Here is a 27877-nt window from a genome sequence, read left to right as displayed (position 1 = left end):
CAGGGGGACACAAGACTTCACCTCCAACATAATTACATTATACTTTGTGTAATGCAGTGAAATTAATGGCTATTAATGATATTGAAAAAAAATATCCTTTGGGAAGTACTGCCGGCAACTTTCTCCAGCTTCAGATAAGATACTGGTCCGATTAAAGATCACGGTGCTCTAGTCTAAATAATCAAAAATTATATTGGTTTGACAATTTTAAACATGGACATTTCTAAAACATCCAAATGTTTGATAGCTGGTAATTTCCAAACCTTAATCCTTTGAATTTACCTTGTCAAAGCATAAAATACTTTATTTTGTGAATTGCCAACTTAAATGCCCTTATCAATATTTAAGCCATTCCACATACAAATATGCTTACTGTATGTCCCTGAATCAGTTATTTTAATATGCAGAACATAAAAAAACAAAAGAAAAAACAAGAAAAGCAGTAAGGTCTGCAGCTGTTTTATTTACAAGTTTACATTGAACAATGAAACACCGACGGTCAAGCCTGGTTAAGTAAAGAGTAATGTAACAATATATATCATTTGTATGATTACAATATTATAAACAAACTACACTGAAAAATTAATGCCAGTAAAATTCTTGGCCATAATATTAAGAATTATGATATACAAATTGAAAATTTATGCGAATGCTTAAAATTTGAAGATGGAAATGAAACCATCTGCACAGAAGTCAGCTTTCAACATAATCTGAAGGGAACAAAAAAAAAAAAAAAAAAAAAAAAACAACTTAGTTTAACAGAAATAAAGCCTAGTTTTTGAAGTAGAACGGGTAGTTTGCTTATTCAAGTAGAATATATTCCCAGTGTTTGCAGGTTGTGTAGTGGAGTTACATAACAGAGCAGGAGTTCTTCCCTTGTGAACCTCCTCCATCAATTTTCTCTGCTTCCAAAATTATCCTCTTAAAAACATCAACAGTAGTCTGTGGAGAGGGGAGAAAAAAACCCAAAAATATTCAAACGCACAAAGACAGTCTGAAAAATATAGAACAATGTATAAATGTACGTTTGCACAAAAGGCCACTTTTTTTTATAGCAATGGTATATTTTTAAATAAGATGCAGAAAACGAGAAATATTTGTTGCTCAATTGTGAGCAGCATAATAAACAGTAACCCTTACTACATGACAACTGGATGCTGGACACGAACCACACCGAATGTGTCCTCTATCTTGGGCCATCATGTATGAATTAGCATTTATTCCACTGAAATTGTATTTATTATAACCAATTGGGGGTGCCCCAGAGAAATGTGTGTGCATAGGCTTAAGCTTATGATATAGCAATGCTGCTGTGCTATACAGAATTGATGCTTAAATATCTGAAGTGTAAGTTTCCGATGTGAAAGAGCAGAACTCGGGTGGGTATATTGGGAAAACAGAAGAGCCCTCACCTTATAGAAAACAAATGTTTTCCCCAACAGTCTCTTGTTGACCGGGGGGGGGGGGGGGGGGGGTAAGGACAGCTGTTGCAGAGGCCCCATGCTCTTCAAGGCATTTAAATTAAATGCCCAGTTATCACGGGAGGCCTCGGCAACTATCCTTACCTTGTTTTTGGCAACGCATCGCCGTGGGGTCACGTGACATCACGGTGCCATGGCAATTAATCCTCAAGCTGGGAGAGATAGATGATAGATATCTATCTATCTCTGCAATGTGATTTTGGTTTATGCCATGCCTCAACGTTTGAAGACTTCAGAGGAAGTGTTTCATTGTGCCTATATAATCCTTTGCACGGAGCTGCCAACAATGTAGCACTTTATCAGAAAAGAAATACTGCTCGATGAAGCCACTACACTAGCTCATCACCAAAGCAATTGGAGCATACCTGATTCTCCTTAGCAGATGATTCCAAGAAGGCTGCATGCCATGATTCTGCCACAGCCTTCCCTTCTTCATAGCTGATCACTCTATTTTTTTAAAAGAGAAATTACAAAATCATTAACTGAAGGGGGGGGGGGGGGCTATGTAGTCATATCCTTGGTTACTCAACCATAGCTGTAGTATATTTCACCCAGACCCAGCATGGCCAATTAGTCAAAGTTGCCAATAGATAGTGTGAACATGCAATAGAGCATGGATACTGAAGGGTTGGGGATAAGGACAAAGAAAAAGATACAATATGTCTATTTAACGACTTGTTAGACCAGTTAAAGAATGACAGCCAGCACTACCAATAGCTAAACCAGCGGTGCGCAATCTGTGGGGCGCGACCCCCAGGGGGGGCGCGAGACTGCCGACGGGGGGCGCGGGGTTTACAGAGGCCCCGCGCGCTTCCCGAAGGCACTTAAATTAAGTGCCGGGGGAGATGCAGGGCCTCTGTAAACCATACTTACCCGTGGCTCCGGCGGCTTCCTCCCGGCGTCGCCATGGCAACGCGGCGTCAAAATGACGCTGCGAGGTCATGTGACGTCACGTTGCTATGGCAACGTGACGTCATTACGCCGGAGCGCGGGTAAGTTGGGGTTGGGGGGGGCGCGGGAGCGAGGGGACAGCCGTCAGGGGGGCGCAGGGAAAAAAGTTTGCGCCCCCCTGAGCTAAACAATTATGCTCTGTACTAACTAGGTGCAGGTGATTGGGAGGATCCCTGTAAACCCTCTTACATACATACATACATACATACATACATACATACATACATACATACATACATACACTAGCTGAGAGACCCGCAGTTGCCCGGGGTGTGAATAAGTATGTGTAAATGTTGTATTGTAAAATTGTAAGCTAATGTGAATGTTATGTAATATTTGTGAAAAGTGTATTTGTAAAACAACAACAGTAGAAAGCACATGTATGAGGTCAATTTTGATAAGTGTATGTTAGTTGTTACGGTTGTTAGTTGTGAAAATGTTAGTGTTGGAAAGTGTTGGTGAAAGATGGTTATGTGAATTTTTGATAGTAGTAATGGTGAAGTGTGTGTTGTTGAAATTAATGTAAAGAAAAGATGAGTGCAGTGAATTGAGTGTGTTTGTGGTTTGTTGAGTGTGTGTTTGTGTGTGTGTGTGTGTGTGTGGCTGATGGCGTGTGTGCGTGCTGGTTGTGGTAGAAGGCGAATGTTGGCATGCACGTGGTATTTAGCATTATATTAAGTGTAGTGTGTGTGTGACCACGGTGAAGGTTGGTTGTGTGTGTGGATGAGGTAGTGTTGTGTTGGTGAGTGTTGTGTTGGTGAGTGTTGTGTGGGTGTGTGGGTGTGTGTGGGTGAGATGAGTGTTAGTGCAATAAATGACACAGACGGCTCAATTTTAATTGTGTTCCAAATTTTTTTATTTAAAGAAGAGGTGAGTATTGGTGGGAGGTGTGTTTCCAGCGGAGGGGGTGTGTTGGTGTAGACGTACGTTGAAATTTTGATTGTATTGAGTGTGGGTTTGGGGGGGGGGGGGTGTGGTTTTGGGGGGGTGGGGGGGGAATGTTGGGATCACACAGCGCTGTTGCCTGGGGGGGGGGGGGGGGGTTAATGTTGGGATCACAGAGCGCTGTTGCCTCGGGGGGGAGGGGGGGGTTAATGTTGGGATCACACAGCGCTGTTGCCTGGGGGGGGGCTAATGTTGGGATCACACAGCGCTGTTGCCTGGGGGGGGGGGGAGGGGGGGGTGTAGGGGGTTAATGTTGGGATCACAGAGCGCTGTTGCCTCGGGGGGGGGGGGGGGGTTGGGAGGGGGTTAATGTTGGGATGACACAGCGCTGTTGCCTCGGGAGGGGGGTGGGTTAATACCCCCCTCCGCACATGCCCCCCCTCCCCGGCGCTTTAAGTCACCCCCCTCCCCGGCGGGGGAACAGGCAGTGGCCAGGCAGGCTGCCTCGCGGCGCCGAGTGGCCAAGATGGCGGCAGGCTGAAGGACCCCCTTCCTCCCTCGCGGCGCCAAGTGGCTAAGATGGCGGCGGCCAGAAGTAGAGGTAGGGGGGAAGGCGTCAGTGGCGCGGAGTTGCGCTGTCCCCGGGGGGACGGGACGGATGTGTCCCCCTTCTGGCCGATCACGGTGGCTGCCTCCCTGCACCTCACAGACCTCAGCTGCGGCCACGTGCAGTGTCCGTTGGTGATGTGAGTATCACACAGCGCTGTTGCCGGGTGGGGGGTGTGTGGGGTTTTTGGGGTGGTGTGGGGGGGTTTTGGGTGTGTGGGGTTTTTTGGGTGTGTGGGGGGGAGAAAATCAGACAGCGCTGCTGCCTCGGGGGGGGGGGGGGGGTGCGGTGTCCGTTGGAGAGGTGAGGATGAGAGTGCGGTGAGGTGAAGGGGAGGTGTGTTGGCAGTGTAGGCCGTAAGAGGTGTGTGAGCGTGCGGTGTGTGTGGTGTTGTGTGAGGGTGTGGAATGTTGCAGTGCTGAAAGCAATAAGACTGTGTACCTGATTGTGCAGTTCTGTCGTGGTAGCAGGCGGTCAGGGTTTTCTGGGTTGAGAGCAGTGAGGGTTAGGTGCAAATCTCTCAGAGCAGTGAGGGTTAGGTGCTAGCAAGCGTTCCCAAAGCTCAGTGAGTGAGTGGTGGGAGAGTGTGTCAGTGGTGTAGGTCAGTGAGGGGTGGGACAGTGTGGCAGTGGTGTTGGCCGCAGACCAATGAGAGTTGTGCGGGGGCGGACCGCAGACCAATGAGGTGTGCGGGGGCGGGCATGGCCTGAGGCGGAGTGACAGGCCAAAGGTGCAATCAGATTGTCCGTAGGGACACAGGAAGATGCAGACAGGCATACAGTGCTTTCACGAATATATAAGATATATATTTCACCTGCACTCATATGTGAAAGATGTTTTACTGATCATTGGGATATATATTTTTTGTATAAATGGACACATTCAGGGTAGTGCAGCTTTTTTCAAACATACGTGGGAATGGGCCAATGGGATACAATTCCTGAAACGGTACACCCCTCCTGACTGCTTTTTTGACCATTTCCTGATCCTTCATGCAACTTTTTCATGTAAATAGTGTGTTTTGACTTGTACCCCACACAGTCATTATTATTGGACTTATTTGTTGGCACACTGACTATTGATTCTCAAGTTTTATTTTCCTAATTTTCTGATATATGGACATGATTTTCATCACAGTGCTGTTAGGAAAGAAACACCTGGGAGATACTGGTTTTCCATATTAATATTTGTGTAGTTTAGTCTTCAGTGTTATTTTTTTTTCCACTTCTACGCATTTATGAGCAGTAAAACATTTACTCGTTATGTCATCTTCTGCACTTGTGAAAGATATGACAAATGTGATATATTCTACCTGTTAGTGGTTCATGGTGATACAGGATTAAATGAAAGCCATCAAAAAGTACTATTAAGGCAATTGTGTACACCGACAGCATTTGTTTAGTATTTAGTAATGTTATTTTTAACCTTTAAGAGATCTCTTCTTGCCCTTTCCAACAGATTTTACTTTTAAAATATGTGCTTTTCAGGAGAGTTGGCAACATTGAATGTCTGGGAAGGTAAAAATGGTGCTCCCCCATAGCCCAGTACAGTCTAAAAGGTAACCAAAAACACATACAAATTTTCTAAATCTGATGTTACCATGGTAAAGAACAGGGCATGTGCAAGTGACAATATACCAACATAATAGGAGTTGGTCATATAGGGTTTTGGGGGACAGCGTAACATCCAGTGCTGGATAAACTAGTGATTCATGGTCTCCCTATGGAAGAATGCTGTACCACTGGTTTCCTTGGATTAAAAAACAGAACAGATTTAGATAAATGTTAGGGAGAAAGGATACTACAACTTCTTAAATAAAAAGGCGATTCTTTGTGGACAAAGATAAGGATGCAGTCTCACAGAGGAGGCAAACACACAAACATAACATGAATAAACTTTGAAAAGAACACAGTAGATTTGTACCCTATAAAGGACCCAGAGAGGTTTGAAGGCTTGTAACATAAGTACTTGATGGTCCAACAAAAAGGCATCATAACACATACTCAAAGATCAGGATTAGTGTGCTGGACATTTCTATTGATCACATACCTTTCCATGTGCAAGTCTTTCTTGTTGCCAACCAACATTATTGGTACCCTGTCACAAACCAGAAACAGAAATTAGTATGGTACAAACAAACACGGGAAAATAACAAAACTAGTGGGGGAAAAAAAGGGAGATTTATAACTTACTGAACTTTTCCAACCATATCCAACAATTTCTCATGGATAACTTTAATCACTTCAAAACTGCAAAGAGATTTAAAAACAAAAAATATCAGCATATACAGATCCACAGTTTTCCTACACGCATAGGCGTGCTGCATCACCGTTTAGTATCAAACACAAGTTGTATTGGGCTAGAAGAGAATATTATACCTTTACTGGATTGCAAATGCTTGCATATAAAAATGACATTTAAGCATCACCTTGTGTGCATTCATATCTTCTACCTTACTACGAGCATGAAATTCTGAGATGATGTTTGTACTGCCTAGCAACGTGGAATGGTGTTGTGTGACTGCAGCACATACGGTATTGGCCTGAATATAGTGCTATGTTTTTTCCTACAAATGTCTTTCCAAAAACTGTACTCCTATTATATGCGCAGCCTAACCTTTTATTTTTCATGCAGAACACCTTAACTGTAGGGGTCGTATTATGTGCGAGGTCGCACTATATTCGGGCCAATACTTTTTTTTTTTTAAATGAAAAATGCAGTTAATACTATTTATGTTATTAGCCCAAATGCAGTTCCAGTAAATAAAGTATGACAAGAGTACAAATCTATGATAACTACATTAATGAATGAATCATTTTATTTTTGCTTGCATTTGGTATTGAGTAGCTCGAGTACCAATATACAGGTCAATCCTAAAATTACCAAAAGTAGCCCGATCAATCTTCTACATTTATATGTGGTGGAAAGAGGGAGTGAAGGGGTCATATCCATTCCAAACAATTTACAGTTAATATAGCAGATAGTTGGAGAGTGATTTTATTCAATCAACTGGATTTCATTTACCAATGTATTATAACACAAAAAGAAATGTGCTTAAAGCACTAATCATTGTAAATACAAACTATAAAAAATATGCAATAAAATACGCAAAGGATAAATAAAAATAAAATATGAAACGGGCAGCCAGGGATCAACTGGTAGAAACAACACCAGAGAGAGGAACAGTAAAACAAATACAAACCAGCGCCCACAACAAAGGATACAGTCCAATAGGATTAAAAATAAAAATCAAGTCGGTCCATATCATTGATGATTCTCCATGGATTGGGTCCGTGACATGCGGATAGACAAGAGAAAATCATAGTGTATACTGCATAATGACACAAAGCTACAAAAAACAAACAAAAAATACAAACATAAAACATGAAACACAGAAGCTGATATTAAACTAATTTAATGTAAAACACATAGGAGCCTGTTGCAGCGGATCGTCATGGGGTTAAAATCCAAAACCCTACTTAAACAGGACAAAATAAAAACATCGTTGAACACCAGACAGTGGCAGATGACTTTAAAGATGGCGAGTCCTCCGTGGGCACTTGAATAGGCTGAAAAGGACCGCAAGCTCACTCCGCTATTCAGCCAATTCAGTCGGAGGTCCCGCCTCTGGAGGAAGTTGGATCTGTGCAGCGTTTTGTCACATCCCCATCTGACGAGAGGACTGTGCGAGTGGCATCTGCTTATCCCCGCATCTACCTTGGGGCCTCCCCGGATAGCGGAGTGAGCTTGCGGTCCTTTTCAGCCCATTCAAGTGCCCACGGAGGACTCGCCCTCTTTAAAGTCATCTGCCATTGTCTGGTGTTCAAGGCTGTTTTATCCCATCCTGTTGTAAGTATAGTTTTGGGTTTTAACCCCTTGACGATCCGCTGCAACAGGCTCCTATGTGTTTTACATTAAATTCGTTTAATAATATCAGCTTCTGTGTTTCATGTTTGTATTTTTTGTTTGTTTTTTGTAGCTTTGTGTCATTATGCAGTATACACCTCATGTGAGTAAAAAACGTGAAAAAGCACTGATGCAATATGTAATCTTAAAATCAATAGTTGATTACAAACAACTTGTCTATATAGAAGTGAATTACTTATACAGAAGTGTTGGTAATAATAAAGTACAACCAGGAGGTATGTAGATAGTTGTTCTTCCTTTCAGATGTGTAATGGCACCACTCTGCTTTCACATAAGGGGACTGTTCCAGATATTCAGCTCCCAACAGGGTATATGGAAAAACAGAAGACACAAAACGGCCCAATAGTGCAGATTGCAATTCACTGGATTTATGTCAAAAAGTAGTAAGAGATGTACTCACACCAAGTACAAAGGTTCTGTACATATATTGGTATCATTTACATGCTTTAAGATTACATATTGCATCAGTGCTTTTTTATGTTTTTTACTCACATGAGGTGTACCCAATTGGATCGCTCCCTTCCAACTCCAAACCAGAATTGCATTTGTGGGAAATCTTAGCACATTTCCCTGGTAAGGTTGAGAAGCATCCCTTTGTGTAACATTTCATATATAAATTTTTTATTTTTCCAATTTTTTCTTTTATTATTATTATTTTTAAATACACTGTTGAAAATTAAGGTATTGTGGCGCCTATGCAAATCATTTAAGTATATTATGCAGTATACACTATGATTCTCTTTTTTGTCTATCCGCATGTCACGGACCCAATCCATGGAGAATCAATGATTTGGACAGACTTGATTTTTAATCGTATTGGACTCATTGGACTGTATCCTGTTGTGGGCGTGGTTTGTATTTGTTTTACCAATGTATTGGTAAATCTCATTTGACAAATATGATAAAGCACTTCTCTTGTAAGGCCTAATATAGCTCCTCTAATCTACGAGAATTGTTAGGTACACCTGGAAGTTCTACATGGCGCAAGCCTTGGATAAAATTAACGATACAATTCTTTAAAATCAATGGAATGCAATGTGTTTGCTAGTCTGATCTTTGTCCATGCAAGGAAATACAATTATGATGGCCCAGTGAAACAAGATGGCCAAATTTAGGAGGTGGAGTACTCCAAGTACCAAGTCTCTGGCACTGCATGTATAATCTCTGTAAATAGCTTATGAAGCGACTACAATTCGGACATTGTCCGCCAAGTTCTGCCCAATAGGAAATTTCAAGGAGAATAAATGTTACTGAATAGAACCTCAATTAGAGCACAGATTAGTCAGCCAAGAAAAGCCGATAGGGCAGAGGGTGTAATATACTACAACGTGTTAATGTCCGTTAAAATACAGATCAGAAGCAAGACCAACAACAAAACTGCACAATCACATTCTGTAACTACAAGTGTGGTTGGAAAATTTGTTTCACCTTTTAATTGCCCAAGTGCAGCATTCAAGTGTAGGCAAAGTCAGTCCGTAAAATAAATCTTATTTGTATTGAACTAATTTAATATCCATGTACTAAGATGGAAAGGGTTTGTTCATCTTGTTTCAAGAAATGTTACCATCCACAATTACATTTTTATTTATTTCATTGTGAGATGGCAAGTGCAGTATGAAAAGAACTGCACTTAACTACACACTAACGAGGGAAAACAAAAACATGCTTGAGAGATTTCAAAACTGAAACTTCATAAGATGGTAACATACATGAGAACAGAAAAGTGCTGGAAGTGTTACAAATATTGAATATATATTTCGATACATTACATTTATATAGCGCCCTTATCGAGGGCACTGTACATTAGTAAAGCAATGGGAGGGTTTATATATGGAAAAGTGATGAGTATTTTATGCACACCAAAAAAATAATAATAAGTAATGATACTTTTACCGGTGATCCTTGGCCCCAGCGAAGACCTGCATTTTGTCCAATGTATCCAATATGATTGATGGACAAGGGCACACGGATTTGAATCAAAAAAGATATTTTATTGTGCCATAGACCAGGGGTGCGCAAACTTCTTGCGCTGCGCTCGGGAGCCGCAGCGCTCGCACCCCAATGACTCGGCGTCAAATTACATCATGGGTAATATGTGACCCCACCACGTCATTTGATGTGCGTTACGTCACATGACGCAGCGTTACGTCACATGACGCAGCATTGCGACACATCACCGAAGACCCGCCAGAGATCAGGTGAGACAGAGGCCTCCCGCGGGCAGTTACAGAGGCCCCGCGCTCTTCCCCATGGCATTTAAATTAAATGCCGGGGGAGGAGTGAGGCCTCCAACTCACTTACCTGCTCTCTGCCGACGCAGTGTTGCCATTGCAACACGCTTCAACTGACGTGGCGGGGTCACATGACCCACTACATCGTTTGAGCCAAGTCATTGGAGAGGGGGGCACGTCCCCCCAGTTTGCGCACCGCTGCAATAGACTGCAACATTTCAGCCTGCTGGCTTCTTAAGTAAAGCCACTTTACTTGAGAAAGGCCAGCAGGCCGAAACGTTGTAGTCTATGACAATAAATTATATGTTTTGTTTGATTCAAATCCGTGTGCCCTTGTCCAAATCAATCATAAAGGGTTTATATATGGAACATCTAAGGTGATGGGCATAGAGTAATCGTTAATATGTCTGTGGTGGGAACATTATGGTCAGGTTATGGATTAGATGCATAGAACGCTTACTTGGTTGATGGGCAGGGGTTGGGTCAAGTCTCTGGATTTAGTCTCATCTGTGGTATGGTGATGGGTCCGACAGTGGGGGCGTGACTTTGGAGGGACTAAGTGTTAGGAAGTGGTGAGGGTAGGGGAGATAATGGGCGTTGGGAGGGGATAGAAGGGGGTTAACCGGAGGGGTGGAGATCATAAAATGCGATGAGATGAGTTTGCTTCTGAAGATAGTTAGGGGGCAGATTGGATGTGATGAAAGAGCAAGCAAGGCAAATAGGTAGCTTTGTACCCATTTCACTTGCGCACAAAAAATATAAAATAAAAGGTACACCAATTGTGGGTTATTCAAGGAGAAAAATTGGATTTTGGGGAACTGTTGAGATGCAGGAAATATCCACCTACAAATGTTAATTAAAGCACATGCACTGTCCAGTATTACTGCGTCACCCACCCATGTTGGGTTTAACAGTTTTGAATGTTAACTTTACAATCTGTATTTGTGCGTCATAAAATTGTCATGTTTTCATAAAACTGGATAAAATTAAACCGCCACACAAGATGCCTTACTTTGTATTGATAACATTTCTATTGGCATGATTTACAATGTTTACATTACACAAGGTCTCGCTGCAATTTTAATTATCTATTATCAAATCTAGTAACACTTACAAAAACAAAGCTTATACCGTTACCTTTTGGTTGAAGTGACAGAATATACAAGAATATAGCCATTGATATCTATGGAGTAAGTCTGAGGGAATATGGAGTACTCATCCTATAGGAAAAACAGACATCAATATTATATGTATATATAAAAACAACAAAAACGTCACCGTACAGCAGTGTGTGAAGGAACAATTCATTTTAGAGGGTTTTTTAAAATAGATATTTACATTTTAGATTGCTTGTGTTTTCCAAAAGAAAAGAAAACCAGCAAAAAGGTAAATCTTTTCAAGTGGGGCAGCAACGCAAATAATGCACCATCCCGACTTGTTCTGCTCAAGGTCTTCTCTACCCCCTTTGTATCCAAAGCCCACTCCTGCCTTAAACCTCTCACCGACTGCCCCACAACTCTGGAATGCCCTTCCCCTCAATATCCGACTAGCACCCTCTCTATCCACCTTCAAGACCCACCTGCTTAACGAAGCATACGAATAGCTCCGTTGCCAACACTATACACCCGATACATAAAGCTTGGCCCCTTGCAGATGCACTTACCAGTATGCCCTCCTACCATTTAAGATTGTAACCTCTTCGAAGCAGGGACTCTTTTCCTAAATGTTACTTTTATGTCTGAAGCACTTATTCCCACGATCTGTTATTTGTATTTGTTATTTATATGATTGTCACGTGTATTACTACTGTGAAGCGCTATGTAAAAAGACACAGGAATGTAGCCTTGATGAATGTGATCCAATTTTAACTTTTTGTGCTGCACTTAAAATTGACATAATAGTAAGATGTATACAACTTTAAGGAGGCTCCCAAAAGAGCTTTGGTTAAATCTCAATGAAATCTAACTCCTGAAATCCATAGAACATGTTAAGGAATGTGGTCAAGATCAAAACTTTAAGTTTCAAGGTAGTGTTAGGTAACATGATGTACTTCAAGGGCCGCACATTTTACACACACATTACACAAGCAAAAGGGAAGTTACAGCCACGGGCAGGAGCTTCTCCCTGCTCCAGTCAGCAGCATAATGCCGGCACGTTGGTGAATACTGTTCTGCTCTTCTGCGATTAGCACAGGGGAAGCGCTGCAGCATTCATCAGCACATTGTCTGAGGGAGCTGGGAGAAGCCATGAATCACACCAACATCCACACTCACTTTGCACTACACTGGGGAGAGGGAAGAGCGAGCTGCTAGGGCAACCAGAGGTTGAAGGCCGCCTATTTCCCACATTGCTTTACGGTAACTTGGTGCAGTAAGCTGAAGTACATGTTTAAAGTGGGCACAAATATAGATGTCACTTACTTGTCCCGCAGTATCTACTAGCTGGAGGTGATAATCTTGTCCGTTCACAGAGATCAGTTTAGTAAAGGCTTAAAAAAAAAAAAATAATAATTAAATTAGAATATCAATAAGTAAACAGCATTTAATGCCAATTGATAATTTGTTACAAATGGGTATGTTCTTAACCTCACAACATACAAATTGAGTACATTGCATTCGCTGCCAGTTTGCACCCATCCCTTTATCGCACATTTGTCAATTCTGAAAAATGGGGGCTTTTCCCATGGGCGGGTTATAAATGACCCTCTGCAACACACCACAAGGAGCGATGTCCGCAACATCCGGTTTTTATTTTTTACTACTTTCTCTTCAATAAAGCATGTCGTAGCAGCTCAACAAATGCAGGATACATTTGGCGGTAACATCTCAAGTGCCCCTTATGATGTTCAATGGACTTGGAGGACACCAATAGACCGTGTGATGTCCAGCAAATATTCTCTTTACCAATTTTCTAGGAGGGCAGGGGGGGAGGGGGGGAGGAAGGGGGAACGACATTCACCCTCTTCCATGTGGTCATTTTGGAACCATGTGATTGCTACAAGGGATTAGGTGGTCATTACTTGCTTAAAGTGATAAAGCACTAAAGAGTCCCACCCGTCGCAGTACTGAAAGAATTAAACGCATTCAGAGTTTGACAATTTTGGGAATAAACATTGGCCGCACAGATAATTGCGTGTTCAGCAGCCCCAGTCAATCCATTGCTGGATGAGGCCACCCCAATTATTTTACAGGTAGTCGATGCAAAACTCTTTCTATGTTACTCCAACAGATTCTGATATCCTCCCAGTCTTCTGAAATCCCTTGGAATCCAGCAAAGTACCATCTTTGTGCAAGATGTCAACCTCGCAGTCATTTTCATGTCTTAATTCTTGGATGTCATCGACTTATTGCTTTAAAAATCTTTTAATTTTCCTGCCTCTTCAGGCAATACCCAACACATCTCTCCAAACTTTAAGTGGTCAGAAGCATTTAAGTAGTGTGTGTTTAGGGTCCAATTTTCACATCTTCACATAAGAGGCAGAATAAAACCAGTCGATCACTTTCCTCTTGAGGTACAGTGGACAGTTCTTAAAATATTATCTTGCTTCTTCCAAATGGGCTCCATCCCATCTTCCTTCTATTGAAGACATTCAAAAAGAACTTTGAAATAAAATGTAACAATGTTTGAAGAGTAGACATGTTTGTTGATCACCACTTCGAACTTGCAGATATTCATACAGTATGTATGCCCACTTATCTGCTTGCTTCGGCAAGTTCTCAGACTTGTTGCTGGAGTCTTCTGTACTGGTCACCTACAAATTTGCAGACGACCTAGTTTTGCCACAAGTATTCACCAATTTGATTGCTTTTCCTGCCCAATTCAATCTCAGTTCAAGTGTTGCTGTGAAAAGCCATGGTGACATGATATCCGACGCACACCCTTGCTTATCCTTATTTTGCCTGCGTCTTCGTATAAGTCAATGGTTGAAGTTGCATTCTCGTAAAGTTTAGAATATCAATGTGTTTCTTCAATACTTCGTATATACTGTTTTTCTTAAAACATTTAACACAACTGAGGTGTAATCAAAATGAAAGGCTTTTCATAACGAATTAATCTTAAGTGGAGTGCTACATTGTATTTATTACTTCAGGAAACCACTTGTACAACTTTGATGTGGTCTATTGCATTGTATCCACAAACCCTACATGTGCTCTAGAGATGCTTCAGTGAGTAGTCAAAAATGAAAGTGCTGTCGTTGACCATCATATTCCATAGTAAAAATCACTTTAAACATGGCACTCAATCAATTCACGTATCCAGAGAATTGTGAAGTTTGCTACATGTAATGTCACAAAACTGGCAAAGGCGTATTTTACATTGTTTTTAACTGGTGTTAAGTTACTTTACCAGTTCCTCATCTACAAACAGCAACTCACAGAGTCCATGTTATATCCTCTAGTGAAAGAGATAAGTTCATACATTTCTATATATGTGAATATCAGACAATACATTCGCGTTGACCTATAAAAAGGAGGAAGAGATATGGGGGGCAAATAGAGGACTGTGGGTGATTGAGAATGGGACTTGGCTTAATGGGTGTGGCTTGTGCTCAAAAGCCAACAATCCAAATGTGATGAAAATTCTCTGAAGCGTTTGGCCCATTTCTGGGTCTTAAATTGAGCCCAATTACAGCAGAGGTGTGCCAACTTGGGGGTTATTCATGGAACTGCAACCGTCCAGATCAGGGCATGTGAACGCCTATGGAATTGAACGGGAGTGTCAAAGCAGTAGTGCCGAGATTGCAGGTTAAAGTTGGAGATCGAGCCAGAGAGATTGAGAGCTAGAGAGCGAGATGATACAGAGCTAGAGAGATGCGATAGAGATATATACACACACACACTAAAGTTGATACAGCAAAATAGTTACTGAATAATATTTTTTTTTTAAAAAGCCAAATCCTTTTAAAAATAAAAATTGCTACAGATATCATGACTTGGAGTGAATACAGCAGTGTCAGGAAATTACTGCCTTCATTGTACATCTAGAAATACTATAAATCTATATAACAGTCTGACCTGAATTTAAGTAGTAACGTCATTTTGATTAACAATCTGTCAAATGCTACGGATTGAAAACCAACGCAACAGGAACCCCATAAAAGTCATGCAAGTATACAAATTGAATTGGGTTTGGTTCTGCCAACAATCGTCCGTGATGGGTAAAGTAGTAAATATTTTTTGATAGTAGGCAGCTTAGGAAATCAGCTAGGTGGCTCAAAGGTTAGCTTCGAATAATAGGTGAAGCAAAGTGGATATAGTGCGCAACTAAAATCTATCTCATTATACCCAAGTGAAATGAAGGGAAAAAAATATATAAAGTATATTACGTAATCCTACAAATATTTAGGAAGGAGCGTCTGCAGCTGTGGAAATGGGGGTGGCTCAAACACCCCTTGGAGCTAGTACAGAGAAGAAAAAAAAAAAAAAAAAAACACAGCACACAACGCTCATAGTGCATTAAAAATTATATTATAAAAATAGGTAAGTATTATGCGTACATCAAAATTGAATTAAAACAGCATGTCAAGGGTTGTTACCCGAGCGCCAACCAGGTGTCTCCAGCAAGATGTCATCTGGAATCGTCACAAGTAAGTGCCTCCTGATCTTGGAAGATATCTCTGGTGTCTTTAGGCAACATCCACCCGTTCACATGAGTTCCAGTCTGCAGGAGTGTCCAGCTAGCAATGATACACTATGTGTCTAAAGCCGCCCGTCTCTCCGCCGTGACGTCACTCTCCCGCAACGGCGTGTATCATGCGTCCCAATCTCCTTACAGGATGACGGTACAGAATGCTGATATGCTTCAGGATGTGCAGTCCACTTGAATAGACAAATCGGAACTATTCCAACGCGTTTCGAAATCTTAAAGGTTTCTTCCCTGATGAAGAAACCTTTAAGGTTTCGAAACGCGTTGGAATAGTTCCGATCTGGCTATTCAAGTGGACTGCACATCCTGAAACATATCAGCATTCTGTACCGTCATCCTGTAAGGAGATTGGGACGCATGATACACGCCGTCGCGGGTGAGTGACGTCACGGGCAGTGAGACGAAGAGACGGGCGGCTGTAGACACAGTGTATCATTGCTAGCTGGACACTCCTGCAGACTGGAACTCATGTGAACGGGTGGATGTTGCCTAAAGACACCAGAGATATCTTCCAAGATCAGGAGGCACTTACTTGTGACGATTCCAGATGACATCTTGTTGGAGACACCTGGTTGGCGCTCGGGTAACAACCCTTGACATGCTGTTTTAATTCAATTTTGATGTACGCATAATGCTTATTTTTAATGCACTATGAGCGTTGTGCGCTGTGTTTTTTTTTTCCTGTACTAGCTTCGAATAACAGACTAAAGTTTATACAGTTTGTTCTTCCCAAAACATGGTGCCAATCAAAGTCAACACTACCAAATGTAACATGTTGAAAGAACAGCAAGTACTTGCATTTGACCAACAGCAAGTACTTGCATTTGACCAACTATTGTTCAAGGTTACATAAGTGTTTTATAAAGTAATAACTATGCAGACCTTTTGTAATCTCACTGCCATCAGTAACAGCTACTTACTGTAGATAACTTCACTGGTTTAAAACAAATATTGCTCCAAGACCATAATTGCTGCTATAACCGTGTTTGCCAATATTGGCATAGTACTAAAAATCAAATTGTAACTAGCCTAAAAGTGCATCTTCGTTCAGTTTGTATGTGTGGGGGAGGGGGAATTCAGATTTAGGATTAATTGTCTACTTGTTTTAGCACTTCCAGTAATCTGAATTGATTTGTCTGTTTTGTTCAAACTATGCATTGCCACAAAACTAAAACTATAACTTTAGTTTCCCCCATATTTTTGTTTAACACATTTCACAGTATAGGACTACTTGGGTCCAAATTCACAGACAGGAATAGTTTGTGTTCTTTAATGCCACTGAAGTGAATAGCATTACAGAATACTTAAACAGCTGCCAGTTAGTGAACAAGACTGAGAATTGCTGACAGAGCTAGAGTGGGACACTTGTGGATTTTAATGTGGCACGCAAACATTTCAATCTAGGATTAAATTAACCACATCATTAACTCTTTCACTCTAAAACAAAAAAGGCATAATAGTTGTGACATCAGAACATAATATAAGTCCCTTGCCACATGCATTTAAGACACTTTATAGGCCCATACATACAATACATTTTAGAAGTTAGAAGTACAAAATAGTCAAAAGAAAAGCCAAATTTTATAAAAAAAATAAAAAAAAGTTTCACAACCAATAAATTTGTAAGTAGCAAAAATACATACAATCTCAACATTAAATATGGCCTACAGGAGTTCAACCAAGTAAGTGAGACACCATATTACTAACAATTGTTTAGTGCAATAACTTTTTTTTTTAAACCAAATAAAAAAAAAAAAAAAAAAAATTGATACCATTAGTTCAATTTGTAGTATATATAGGTAGCACCTTGAAATGAAAGGTAAAGAAAATAAACTAAAATAAGTTGCATATTGCAATTGTTCCTGATTCAGAGGCACAACTTGTTTAAATCAGTAATGTAAGCGTATTACAGACCAAAATGTTTGTTGGTAGTTGCATACAAACTATTACTTGGCTTTCAAATTCCTCCACAATATGATGACTTAAAGAATGTGGTGCTGCCATGGTGATGTTAGAAGTTGGCGGATTTTGGTTAGAGTCCAAATACCTAAACATTAATCTCTCCAAAAATGTGAGCACATCTGAAGAGCAAACCTATTTTTGTAAGGAAATGCCGTGGGGTCACATTACTATGGCAACGTGAAGTCACATTACCCCACAGCGTCATTTGACACCATAGCCAAGGTAAGGGCGTCAAGGTAAACATTGCTCAAGTTTGCCCATTTAATCGTGTCTACAGACTTGCCATCCCTTGTGTGTTCTAGATTTGTCTTGTTGCTGTTTTTTTTAAAATATATATTAAAGAAGAAACTTGGGGAGATCAAAAGGAAATCTATATATATATTTTTTTTTTTGGAGTGCTAACCCTATAAAGGCATACCCCGCTTTAAGGACACTCACTAAGTACACTCGCAAGTAAGGACATGTCGCCCAATAGGCAAACGGCAGATCGCGCATGCAACTGTCAGCACGCCCTGAACAGCAATACCAGCTCCCTACCTGTACCGAAGCTGTGCGCAAGCGGGGAGACTATAGAGCCTTTACACATGTGTTATTTACATCAGTTATACACGTATATGACGATTGCAGTACAGTACATGCATCGATAAGTGGGAAAAAGGTAGTGCTTCACTTTAAGTACATTTTCGCTTTACATACATGCTCCGGTCCCATTGCGTACGTTATGCGGGGTATGCCTGTATGTTTTTTTTTTTTTATAGTTGTATGCATCGAGCGGTATGGATGCAGGATCTAGGCACCTATCTAAATTATTTTTTTTTTTAAGAGGCTAAATGACACCACCCAGTGAGAGTTCATTAGCAGATCACCACCCCAAATCTGTATCTGCAGGGTAGCCACTGTGACGTTAGGGGTAGCCAGCCTCATAATAAAGATGAAGCCCAGCTGTCTGCCCCAATACCGTATGTAATGGTATGTAAAAGGTAGTAGACGGATGCCTTCCACCCCATGTGCTTAAAAAGCTGGCCCCTAAAAATTCTGTCTGGCTCCCAAGTATTTTGGTCCACCAGTCTTCAGTACACAGAGTCATGGAGTCAATGTAAAATACAATAAAACCAAGAGGAACCAATTTTCAAGAGCACCCAGCAGAAACAGATTTATGAAAGGAATGTACATTGTGTGGGAGAGACATCCAAGGTCCTCTTTGCACACTATACAACACAATGTGACCATTATACACCATGGAATAAAACTCTTGAAACAGAATAAGTTATTCTTGCCTAATGTGTAACCCACTACAAGTCTGCAAGTAAAAGGCATGTCAGAAGCAATTTAAACATTTGTAGTAGTGTAGTATAATCTAAAGTAGTCCAACTTTCAAAACACTTTGATTTAAACTTTAACATTGTGTGACTGCTGCTAACTGAAGCTGGTATTTTGGTTTCACAAATCCAAAAAAAAAAAAAAAAATGTATTGTTTTGTTACTGGTAGAAGATAATTTACTACTGGTTAAAATAGTTAGTCTAAACTGAAAAGCAACTTCAGTTACGGAACCCCATCAGGAAAATCTGTATAGAAACAAAATAGACATGTGAAGGCCTCAAAGACCGCGCCCACATTTTATAAGGTTCTAGGAACTGATGAACAATAAAAACTGGCTTGTAATACAGTTGCTGGGAAAGGGAAGGCACCAGATATGTCAACTTTGAATGTTTTTCCCTGACACTTGAGAATATAAATAAACCAAAGACTGCTAGATACCAGACGAGTATGTCAACTGTCCAGTACTGCTGCAGTTTTTAAATGAACTTTAATTTTATTTTTTAAAACCACTGTGAACAGGGTATTCTTCCAGTGAGATTAGAAGCAAACAAACAACTTCCAGATTACTTAATTTTAGCTGTTCGACCCTCAAACCCAGGAGAATCGCCATATTTGTATACTTTTAAACACTAGATTATCACAGACATGCTAAAATATGACTAGAACGCACAGCAAGCCATACGAAATAAGTTTCATCTTTGTGCAATGTTGCTGGTCAACTCAGATGTTACCATGTGGTGCTAAACACTGTCCATTTCAAATCTGCTGGCAATAGCGCTCGTGGAGGGGAGCTGCTGACCTCGGGGGGGGGGGGGGGGGGGGGTAGGCACGCAGATTTACTAAAATTATGTCCTCCAACCTCGGTTCCCGGTGTTGCTGGACTGGAGCCGTGTTGCTGCCACCGGCCACGGCTCTCCCCTGCTCGGCTCTGGTTTCTTCTCGGCGGCGCATGCGCAATGCTCCCGCGTGGCTCAGCTTCCCCTCCTGCCCCTGATCCCTTTGGTTGCCCGCACAGGGTGGGGGAGGGGCAAAGGTAGGGGCGAGGGCACCCGGCGCATAGATTGTTGAAGCAATAATGAAGGGTGTACGGCTGGCCTTATTACCAGTGATGACACCAGTCTACGGGTCTGCTGGGAAACGCGGGAGTGTCGAGCGAGGTTCAAGGGGTACCAGCATCTGGGGTAAGCAGGGGTTCCAACTCTGGGGCGGGAAGACAGGAGGGGGCTTGACCCAGGAATCTGCACATCCAGCATTGGCACAGCAAACCGTGGGGGGTGGTCTATGGGTGCACCCACGGCAGAGATGACACAACCGCATAGTCAGCCGTTAGCCGAGCGCACGGGTACATCCACACCAGCATCAGAAATTAGGAAGTTGCATATAGGGATTCTTACACAACCAATCGCCCAGTCATTTAGGTACACATTTACAAGAGGATTTGAGTGATAAGATCTGGGCGGCAGAGTACGTAGAAATGTTGACGTTGCTTCCAGGCTACAGGAAGCCATTGGCTAGGTCAGCGAAGAAAGGGGAGGCCAAGGAGCAGAAAGTTGAAAGGCGTCCGTTTCCATGAACTTTCCAAAATTGGGCGCAAGCTTTCGGGAAATTGGCAGGTGTGGTGGGGAAAAGGAACCGCAATTATGCTAGGCACTATTTTAGTACCAAGATACAAGTAGAAATGCCTACTAGAAATACAGGGGCGTGGGGCGGTGGAAATATGATGAGAGATTTAGGCAGAGCATGGAGGCCAACAAGGGAATGGTATCTCGGAACACGAAAGATGTAGATTTATACCTAGAGCATATCTCAGGAGGGGTGAAACCCCTGTTGCGGGGCGAGCAACGGTAGGGGCGTGTGGCAAGCAAACGCACACGTTGGCAGGGGGGTGTCATACAGCAGGAAAGCAGCCAGACATATGATGGACTGCCAATGAGTCCAAACGCAAGTACGACAACTTTCGTTTTCGGAACGCCTGCACCGCATGCGGAGTACAACATACAAGGGGAAAATGCTTTAAGGATGCAAGTTTGGCCAAGAGGGCGGTGTTACCGATACCTGTAGAGGCAGTGGCACCATGGCCGGCAAGATACCCCAATAGGGAGGCAGCCAAGCTACTTTTAGCAGGGTTTAGGATCCAGTTTGAATATCAGACAGGATCAAGCTGCGCGAGGAATTTAAAAAAAATCGGTCAGATTAAAATGGCTTTGTAGAAAATAGGAGGTTGAATTGGGGTGGATGGCCAGCCAATTTGACTTCCCCGCCCTTTTAGCGATCTTAAGGTATCCCTGTTGGGGGTGGTCCCTATAAGATGCCCTAACCATTTTCTTCGAGTTACAGTAGAAATCCAGAAGGATTTGGCGGTATGGCTCGAATTTCTGCAGAAATACAGCTTTGTGGTGGAGGCCCCCAGCCCAAAACGCTGACCTGCAGCTCTTCAGACGCGTCAGGATCAATGGGCTTCGGCGCCTATGTTAACGGTTCTTTGTGTGCAGAACGGTGGCCTCTGAGCTGGAGAGGGACTCTGCTTATCAGGAATTTAACACTCTTAGAGCTATTCCCTTTGCTTGCTGCCGTGCATTTATGGGGTTGCCTGTTTGCAAACCGAGAAGTTACATTCTGGTCGGACAATGTGGGCACATCCCGGGGGTGGCAAACATTGCTGATGCTGTGTCCCGATATGCAACAAAAGAACAGAACCCCTACTATGAGAGCACTCACTACATATCACAGAGACCAAGGACACACCAATGGTGGTACCAGGTAGGATGGGGCGAGTGGTGAAATGGGGTGCTGATGTGGACGTAAAATCCGTTTAATGGAGAATAACATTTTCTCAAATAAAATAAAGAGCACATAGCCTGGGTGTGTAGGAGGCTGCGTGTGGCAAAGGAGCGAATTAAAATAGGCAAAGTAACAAGGATATGTGAGCAGACTAAAGTGCTAGTCTCAAACCTAACGAGCTATGTAATGTATGTCTAAGGCAAAGGGCTCTCCGAATGGTCAGTGGATAGGATGGTACCGATAGTGGATCTACTGCCCCTAAATCCTAAAGTGACCCACCTAGACCAGAGGGTAAATGGATACCTTGCTGTGCAGGCAGGTATTTAACCACAATAGGGGGGAGGGGTTTCCTCCATGCAGGTTATGAACTGTGTAAATGCTGAAGTAATCAGTTACACCTTGGTCTGGATTCGGGGCCAGCCTGGTCATGGCTGGTCCCAAATCTCATCTGACCATATATATCAATAGCTATGTTAGAGCAGTATATAGTCATCAGTATCAGACCAGAGTTTTTATATAACAGGTCTGGATTAAGTACTGACCCAGTTATGGTCAGTTCAAAATCTCATCTGACCATGTAAGCTTGTGGTGCTAGACTGCACAGTGGTGCCTTAGAGAATACAGCAGCTCGTTATTGCCAGTGAAGCAGATGCTACCAGTACATGCTCTAAGGAGCTGGACACTATGAACAGTGCATAGTGTTCAGAGTAAATACAAAGGCTGGTAGTGGCGAGCATTGATTAAAATCAGGAGGATGGCTCTCATAAGGACATAATGAAAGCTTTTCTCCGTGTAGAGGGAGGCTGTGTTCCGATCATGAACACTGAAGCCCCGCCTCTCTGACGTCAGTGCGTCACGTGCCGACATACGTTTCGCTGGGCAGGCTTTGTCGAGGCTAAACGGGAGCATAGGTACTGCCCCACTATTTGTCAGAGAGACTTCGTTGTGATTGGTTTAAAAAAGGCGCTCATAATCCAGTAGAGGAAGGGTACCGTAGTACCAGTAGTAAAGGAGCACCTGCAATTACCAAGGACCTGTAGTATCCACACTGAAGACAGGTAGCAGGTAAGTAGAAGTACAGTACTGTGTGATACAGGAGTACTGGCTTGTCGTCGTGGAGGTAGCCATGGCCCTGAGCTACCATGGGTGCAGGAGAGAATGAAAGGTTGCCATAGGGGCTGATATGCATATTTTCTCCCTGCATCTGTGCTGTTGGTAAAGCACAGGGAGGTTTGATGCACCAGATCTGAGAATATAATATCATATCAGATCGTGGTGGGCTATGTGACACCTCCAAGTAGGCTAATGAGCATACTATCTCCCTGCAATAAAAGACAGCACATGTACTATAGGTAAAGCACGGACGGAGAGGTTTGATGCACCAGATCTGGGAACATCATAACAGATTATCGTGGGCTATGTGACATCACCATGTATGTACTTGGAATAAGGATGCACACTTATAGCATGTGACTGGCAAGTAGGTATAAGGTGCAATGTGATGCATAGGTATTGGCTAAATATTGCACACATTGCCATTAACCTTGACTGCGATGGGCTCATGATGGGATAGAGATGGGGGGGGGGGGGGACTAAAATACAGTGCATCCCCATAAACGGAGGCAGCAGCAGCATTTGTGCTGTCACTAAGGCGCAGAATGTTTGGTTGCACCAGATCTGAAGCGAAAGTGACAGATCTTTGTGGCTATGTTGCCCCTCCATGCATGGGAAAGTGACCAAGTGATGTAAAAATCCTGTTGCCCCAGAGTTGGTGCTAGGGTAGGAATGGTAAGGAGTGCTAGGTGGGTATTAAATGAAGGGGCTATATACAAACCCTTCATTCAGGCCATAAGGTGAAATGGTCTTGTGAGTATATATCCACCTAGATTCTGTCCTAAGTAATTCCTGATCCCAGTTCCCCATGCTTATGCCCATAGAAAATTGGTCAATGCCAATAAATGATACTGTTGCGTCGCCCTGATGTTCATTGTTTGTGTCTAGCGACGGGTGTATCCAAGCCATTACGGATACTTCCTAGATGCTCCAGGACACATATCCTGAAGGGGCGCCTAGTTTTGCCCAAATTTTTTGGTGCAGTTGCAGATGGCCATGTAAATAACCCCAGAGCTTCTACAAATCGATGAACTTTCGGATTTCAAACGTGCGTGTATCATTCCAGGTCTTAAAGGTTTTGGCGTTGTTTATGGCCATGCATGCCTTACAGCTATGACAGCCCTTCGGTTTATTGGGGAGCCATGTCGTAGGTATACTCTTCGAAATGGCTCTTCACTAGGCAGTCGCGCAGGTTCCATGACTTACGACTTGTCATTTCTGGGTATGTTTTGAGAACCTCTTTGAGGTCCTCGTCTGCCCTTAGGATGTACCAGTATTTGGCAAATACAGTATGTTCCTTGCACGGTCCCACTGATCGTTGAAAGTTCTGATAAAGCTTATGGTGTTAGTCTGTGCTTCATGAGTTTTATTTTTTAGTAGATCTACTCTGGAGGTATTCCTAGCTCTTTTGTAGGCTTTATTACGTTCTTACTATAGCCACGTGTTATAAATCTGTCTTTCATTGACACAGCCTGGCGCTCAAATTCTACGTCATCTGTGCAATTGCGCCTCAGTCTCAAGAATTGCCTCACTGGAATACCTCTAATCAAGGTATGTGGGTGGTGGCTGTTGGCTCTTAAACTATTGGTTGCAGTGCTCTTCCTATGGATGGTAGTGGAGATGTTGCCCTGAACATCTCTAGATATGAGGAGGTCAAGGAACGTGATCTTATGTGGGCCAATCTCATAGGTAATCCTCAGATTGTTGTTGAGTTCATCGATGAATAGTAGGAGGAGGTCCTGTGGCCCCCTCCACAGTAGGAACACATCGATGAAGTTGTACCACATTTCAATGTGGTCCGTGTATCTTTCACTGCCCTCCTTGAACACTACTTCGGCCTCCCACCAGCCCAGGTACAAGTTGGCATACGAGGGGGCACATTTGGTCCCCATCGCTGTACCCTGGGTCTGGTGGTAGATTCTTATTGAACAGAAAATAATGTCTTTTCAATACAAAGGAAAGTAGTTTCAGGACAAATTCATTATGGATGTTACATGTTGATCCCCTTGCGTTAAGGAAGCACGCTACTGCCTCGATACCTGCCTGATGGGGTATACTAGTGTACAGCCCTTCCACGTCCAGTGACACTAGTATTGTGTCATCAGATATTGTTACGTTCAAGTTTGAGGATATCTTTTGTATCCCTCAGGTAGGATGGAAGGGCTGTAACAAAGGGTCTTGGTATCAAATCAACGTAGTTGCTAGCATTTTTTCAGAGAGGTTCCCTATGCCCGAGACTATCGGGCAACAGGGGGTGGGGGAGGGGGGGGGGGGGTCGGTTTTTTATGGATTTTAGGTAGCAAATACAATGTTGCTATTTTGGGGAATTTTACAAAGATGAAGTCCATCTCCCTTTGTGTGATAAGTTTCAACAATTTAGCGTCATTCAGGATCACTAGCAACTCTTGTTAGTTAGGGGTCGGGTCACTCGTTAAGACCTCATAGCAGGTTGTGTCTGCTAGTAGGCGAAGATTTTCTATAATGTAATCCTCCCTTTTGGATGATTACTAGATTACCCCCCTTTTCCGAAGGTTTTATGGTGATACACTTGTCTTGTTCTAAATCTGCGAGTGTCTGGAGTTCAAGGGTAGTGAGGTTATGATGAGTTATAGCAGAGTGATGTGTTAGACCCTCTAGTTCCTTCGTGACTAGGTCCACGAAGACTGCTATGTTTGAATTAGCATCAAGTGGTGGCATAAATTTTGATTTAGGTCTTAAAGACGTAAATGGACCTTCGCCCTCTATCCTTTCTGAATCTTCCCACAGGTCGGTTAAGACTCTCAAATTTTCAGTATCAAGAACATTTAGGGGTTCAATCCCTAGATTTGAGGTAATCTGAGCATCCCTTTTATACATCCTGTGGAGAAGTTTACGAGCGAATAAGTTGGTGTCTTTTACCCACAAAATATGTCCATTTTTGATGTAGGAGAGAATGATATTCCCTTGAGTAGAACACTAATATGGTGTTAGTGGGTGATCAGAAAGATTAATAATAAGGCTAGAGTCCCCTGGCGCAGTTTTGATGTTGGCCAGTAGTGAAGGGGGATCTAGGTTGGGGGATGACTGTACCCCATTGATCTTCTGTATTCCCCCTTCCCCTTGTTGGACCTCTTTTGCCCCTTTCTAGTCTGTCTCTACCACGTAGGCTGGGTTGTGCCCTGGGATCCTCTTAAAAAAAAAAAAAGTCTGTCCCTGGTTTCTTGTTTGCATATAATGTTTATTTGCTACCGAGTGCTCTTCCTCTAGGTCTGAGTTTCCCACTCTCTGGATGATTCTTGTACCCCTTTTTGTTCTTGATTCTCACAAGTGATACCTATAGATTTTTCCTATTTCAAAGTCTTTATCCCTTTGGTTCTTGCACTGTTTACTTTCCGTAAGCTCTTTAGTGAATTTAGCGCTATTAGTTTGTAGTGTATTCTGAAGATCCTTAAATTCAGTATGTTCCATTTTTCTGCCTCTATGAGAAGTTGATCGACTTTGTCCTTTGCACCTTCAATAGCGAAGTCTGATACTCAACCAACAATTGCATGAGCTCCTTGGAGCAGTGCCCAAGAATTTTATCCCACGCTTTAGTAAAAGTTGCGTCTACTATATTGTGGGCTGCGGCTAGATTGCTCCTAAGGCCTCGTGGGATTAGGTCATCCCGCAGGTATGACTCTAAACTGAAGACTTCCCACCAAAATTTGGTGTGCTTTTTACGTGTCCTGGAGCATCTAGGAAGTATCCGTAATGGCTTGGATACACCCGTCGCTAGACACAAACAATGAACATCAGGGCGACGCAACAGTATTATCATTTATTGGCATTGACCAATTTTCTATGGGCATAAGCATGGGGAACTGGGATCAGGAATTACTTAGGAAAGAATATAGGTGGATATATACTCAAGACCATGTCACCTTATGGCCTGAATGGTTTGTATATAGCCCTTATGAGAGCCATCCTCCTGATTTCAACTACCAGCCTTTGTATTTACACTGAACACTATGCACTGTTCATAGTGTCCAGCTCCTTAGAGCATGTACTGGTAGCATCTGCTTCACTGGCAAAACAAGCTGCTGTATTCCCTAAGGCACCACTGTGCAGTGTAGAACCACAAGCGTACATGGTCAGATGAGGTTTTGAACTGACCACAACTGGGTCAGTACTTAATCCAGACCTGTTATATAAAAACTCTGGTCTGATACTGATGACTATATACTGCTCTAACATAGCTATTGAGAGATTATATATATATATATATATATATATATATATATATGGTCAGACGAGATTTTTGACCAGCCATAACCAGGCTGGCCCAGAATCCAGACCAAGGTGTAACTGATTACTTCAGCATTTACACAGTTCATAGCCTGCATGGAGGAAACCCCTCCCCCTATTGTGGTTAAATACCTGCCTGCACAGCAAGGTATCCATTTACCCTCTGGTCTAGGTGGGTCACTTTATGATTATGGGGCAGCCCACACCGACTACCCTCTTTATCCTAGCTCACATACCAGCATTAGCCCTGTATTGATACACTTAAGCACACTCATTTGTGCACAGGATACCTATAGGCTATATATAGCCCTGAGGGCTTCTATACATACCCATAGGGTACCAAGCTTTTAGCTTCCTATTATTCCCTTTAACCACCACCTAGCCACAGTAGGGTCATAGAGGCAACAGCCTAGTCACAGAGTGCAGCTGAAGCGATAGTGGATCTACTACAGTCCTATAGTCACTATCAGTACCATACTATCCACTGACCCCCTATCCACCGAGAGCCCTTTGCCTTAGACATACATTACATTGGGTAGCTTGTTAGGTTTGAGAGACTAGCACTTTAGTCTGCTCACATATCCTTGTTACTTTGCCTATTTTAATTCGCTCCTTTGCCACACGCAGCCTCCTACACACCCAGGCTATGTGCTCTTTATTTTATTTGAGAAAATGTTATTCTCTATTAAACGGATTTTACGTCCACATC

General features: G+C 42.5%; 1 protein-coding gene across 1 annotated transcript in view; it reads right to left on the bottom strand.

Annotated features, from left to right (window-relative positions):
• Positions 1 to 443: 443 nt before the first annotated feature.
• Positions 444 to 27877, bottom strand: part of RHEB (Ras homolog, mTORC1 binding) — a 53392-nt gene continuing 25958 nt past the window's right edge. Inside the window, exons 3-8 of the mRNA XM_075587900.1 lie at positions 12503 to 12570; positions 11220 to 11302; positions 6117 to 6173; positions 5974 to 6021; positions 1847 to 1928; positions 444 to 942 (exon numbers count right to left, since the gene is read on the bottom strand). Coding sequence (XP_075444015.1) covers positions 850 to 942; positions 1847 to 1928; positions 5974 to 6021; positions 6117 to 6173; positions 11220 to 11302; positions 12503 to 12570 — 431 coding nt within the window. The 3' untranslated portion in view covers positions 444 to 849. The remainder of the gene's footprint in view (positions 943 to 1846; positions 1929 to 5973; positions 6022 to 6116; positions 6174 to 11219; positions 11303 to 12502; positions 12571 to 27877) is intronic.

Source organism: Ascaphus truei, chromosome 2, assembly GCF_040206685.1.
Source record: "Ascaphus truei isolate aAscTru1 chromosome 2, aAscTru1.hap1, whole genome shotgun sequence".
NCBI classification, from domain to species: Eukaryota; Metazoa; Chordata; class Amphibia; order Anura; family Ascaphidae; genus Ascaphus; species Ascaphus truei.
This window is presented reverse-complemented; position numbering and strand designations above follow the sequence as displayed.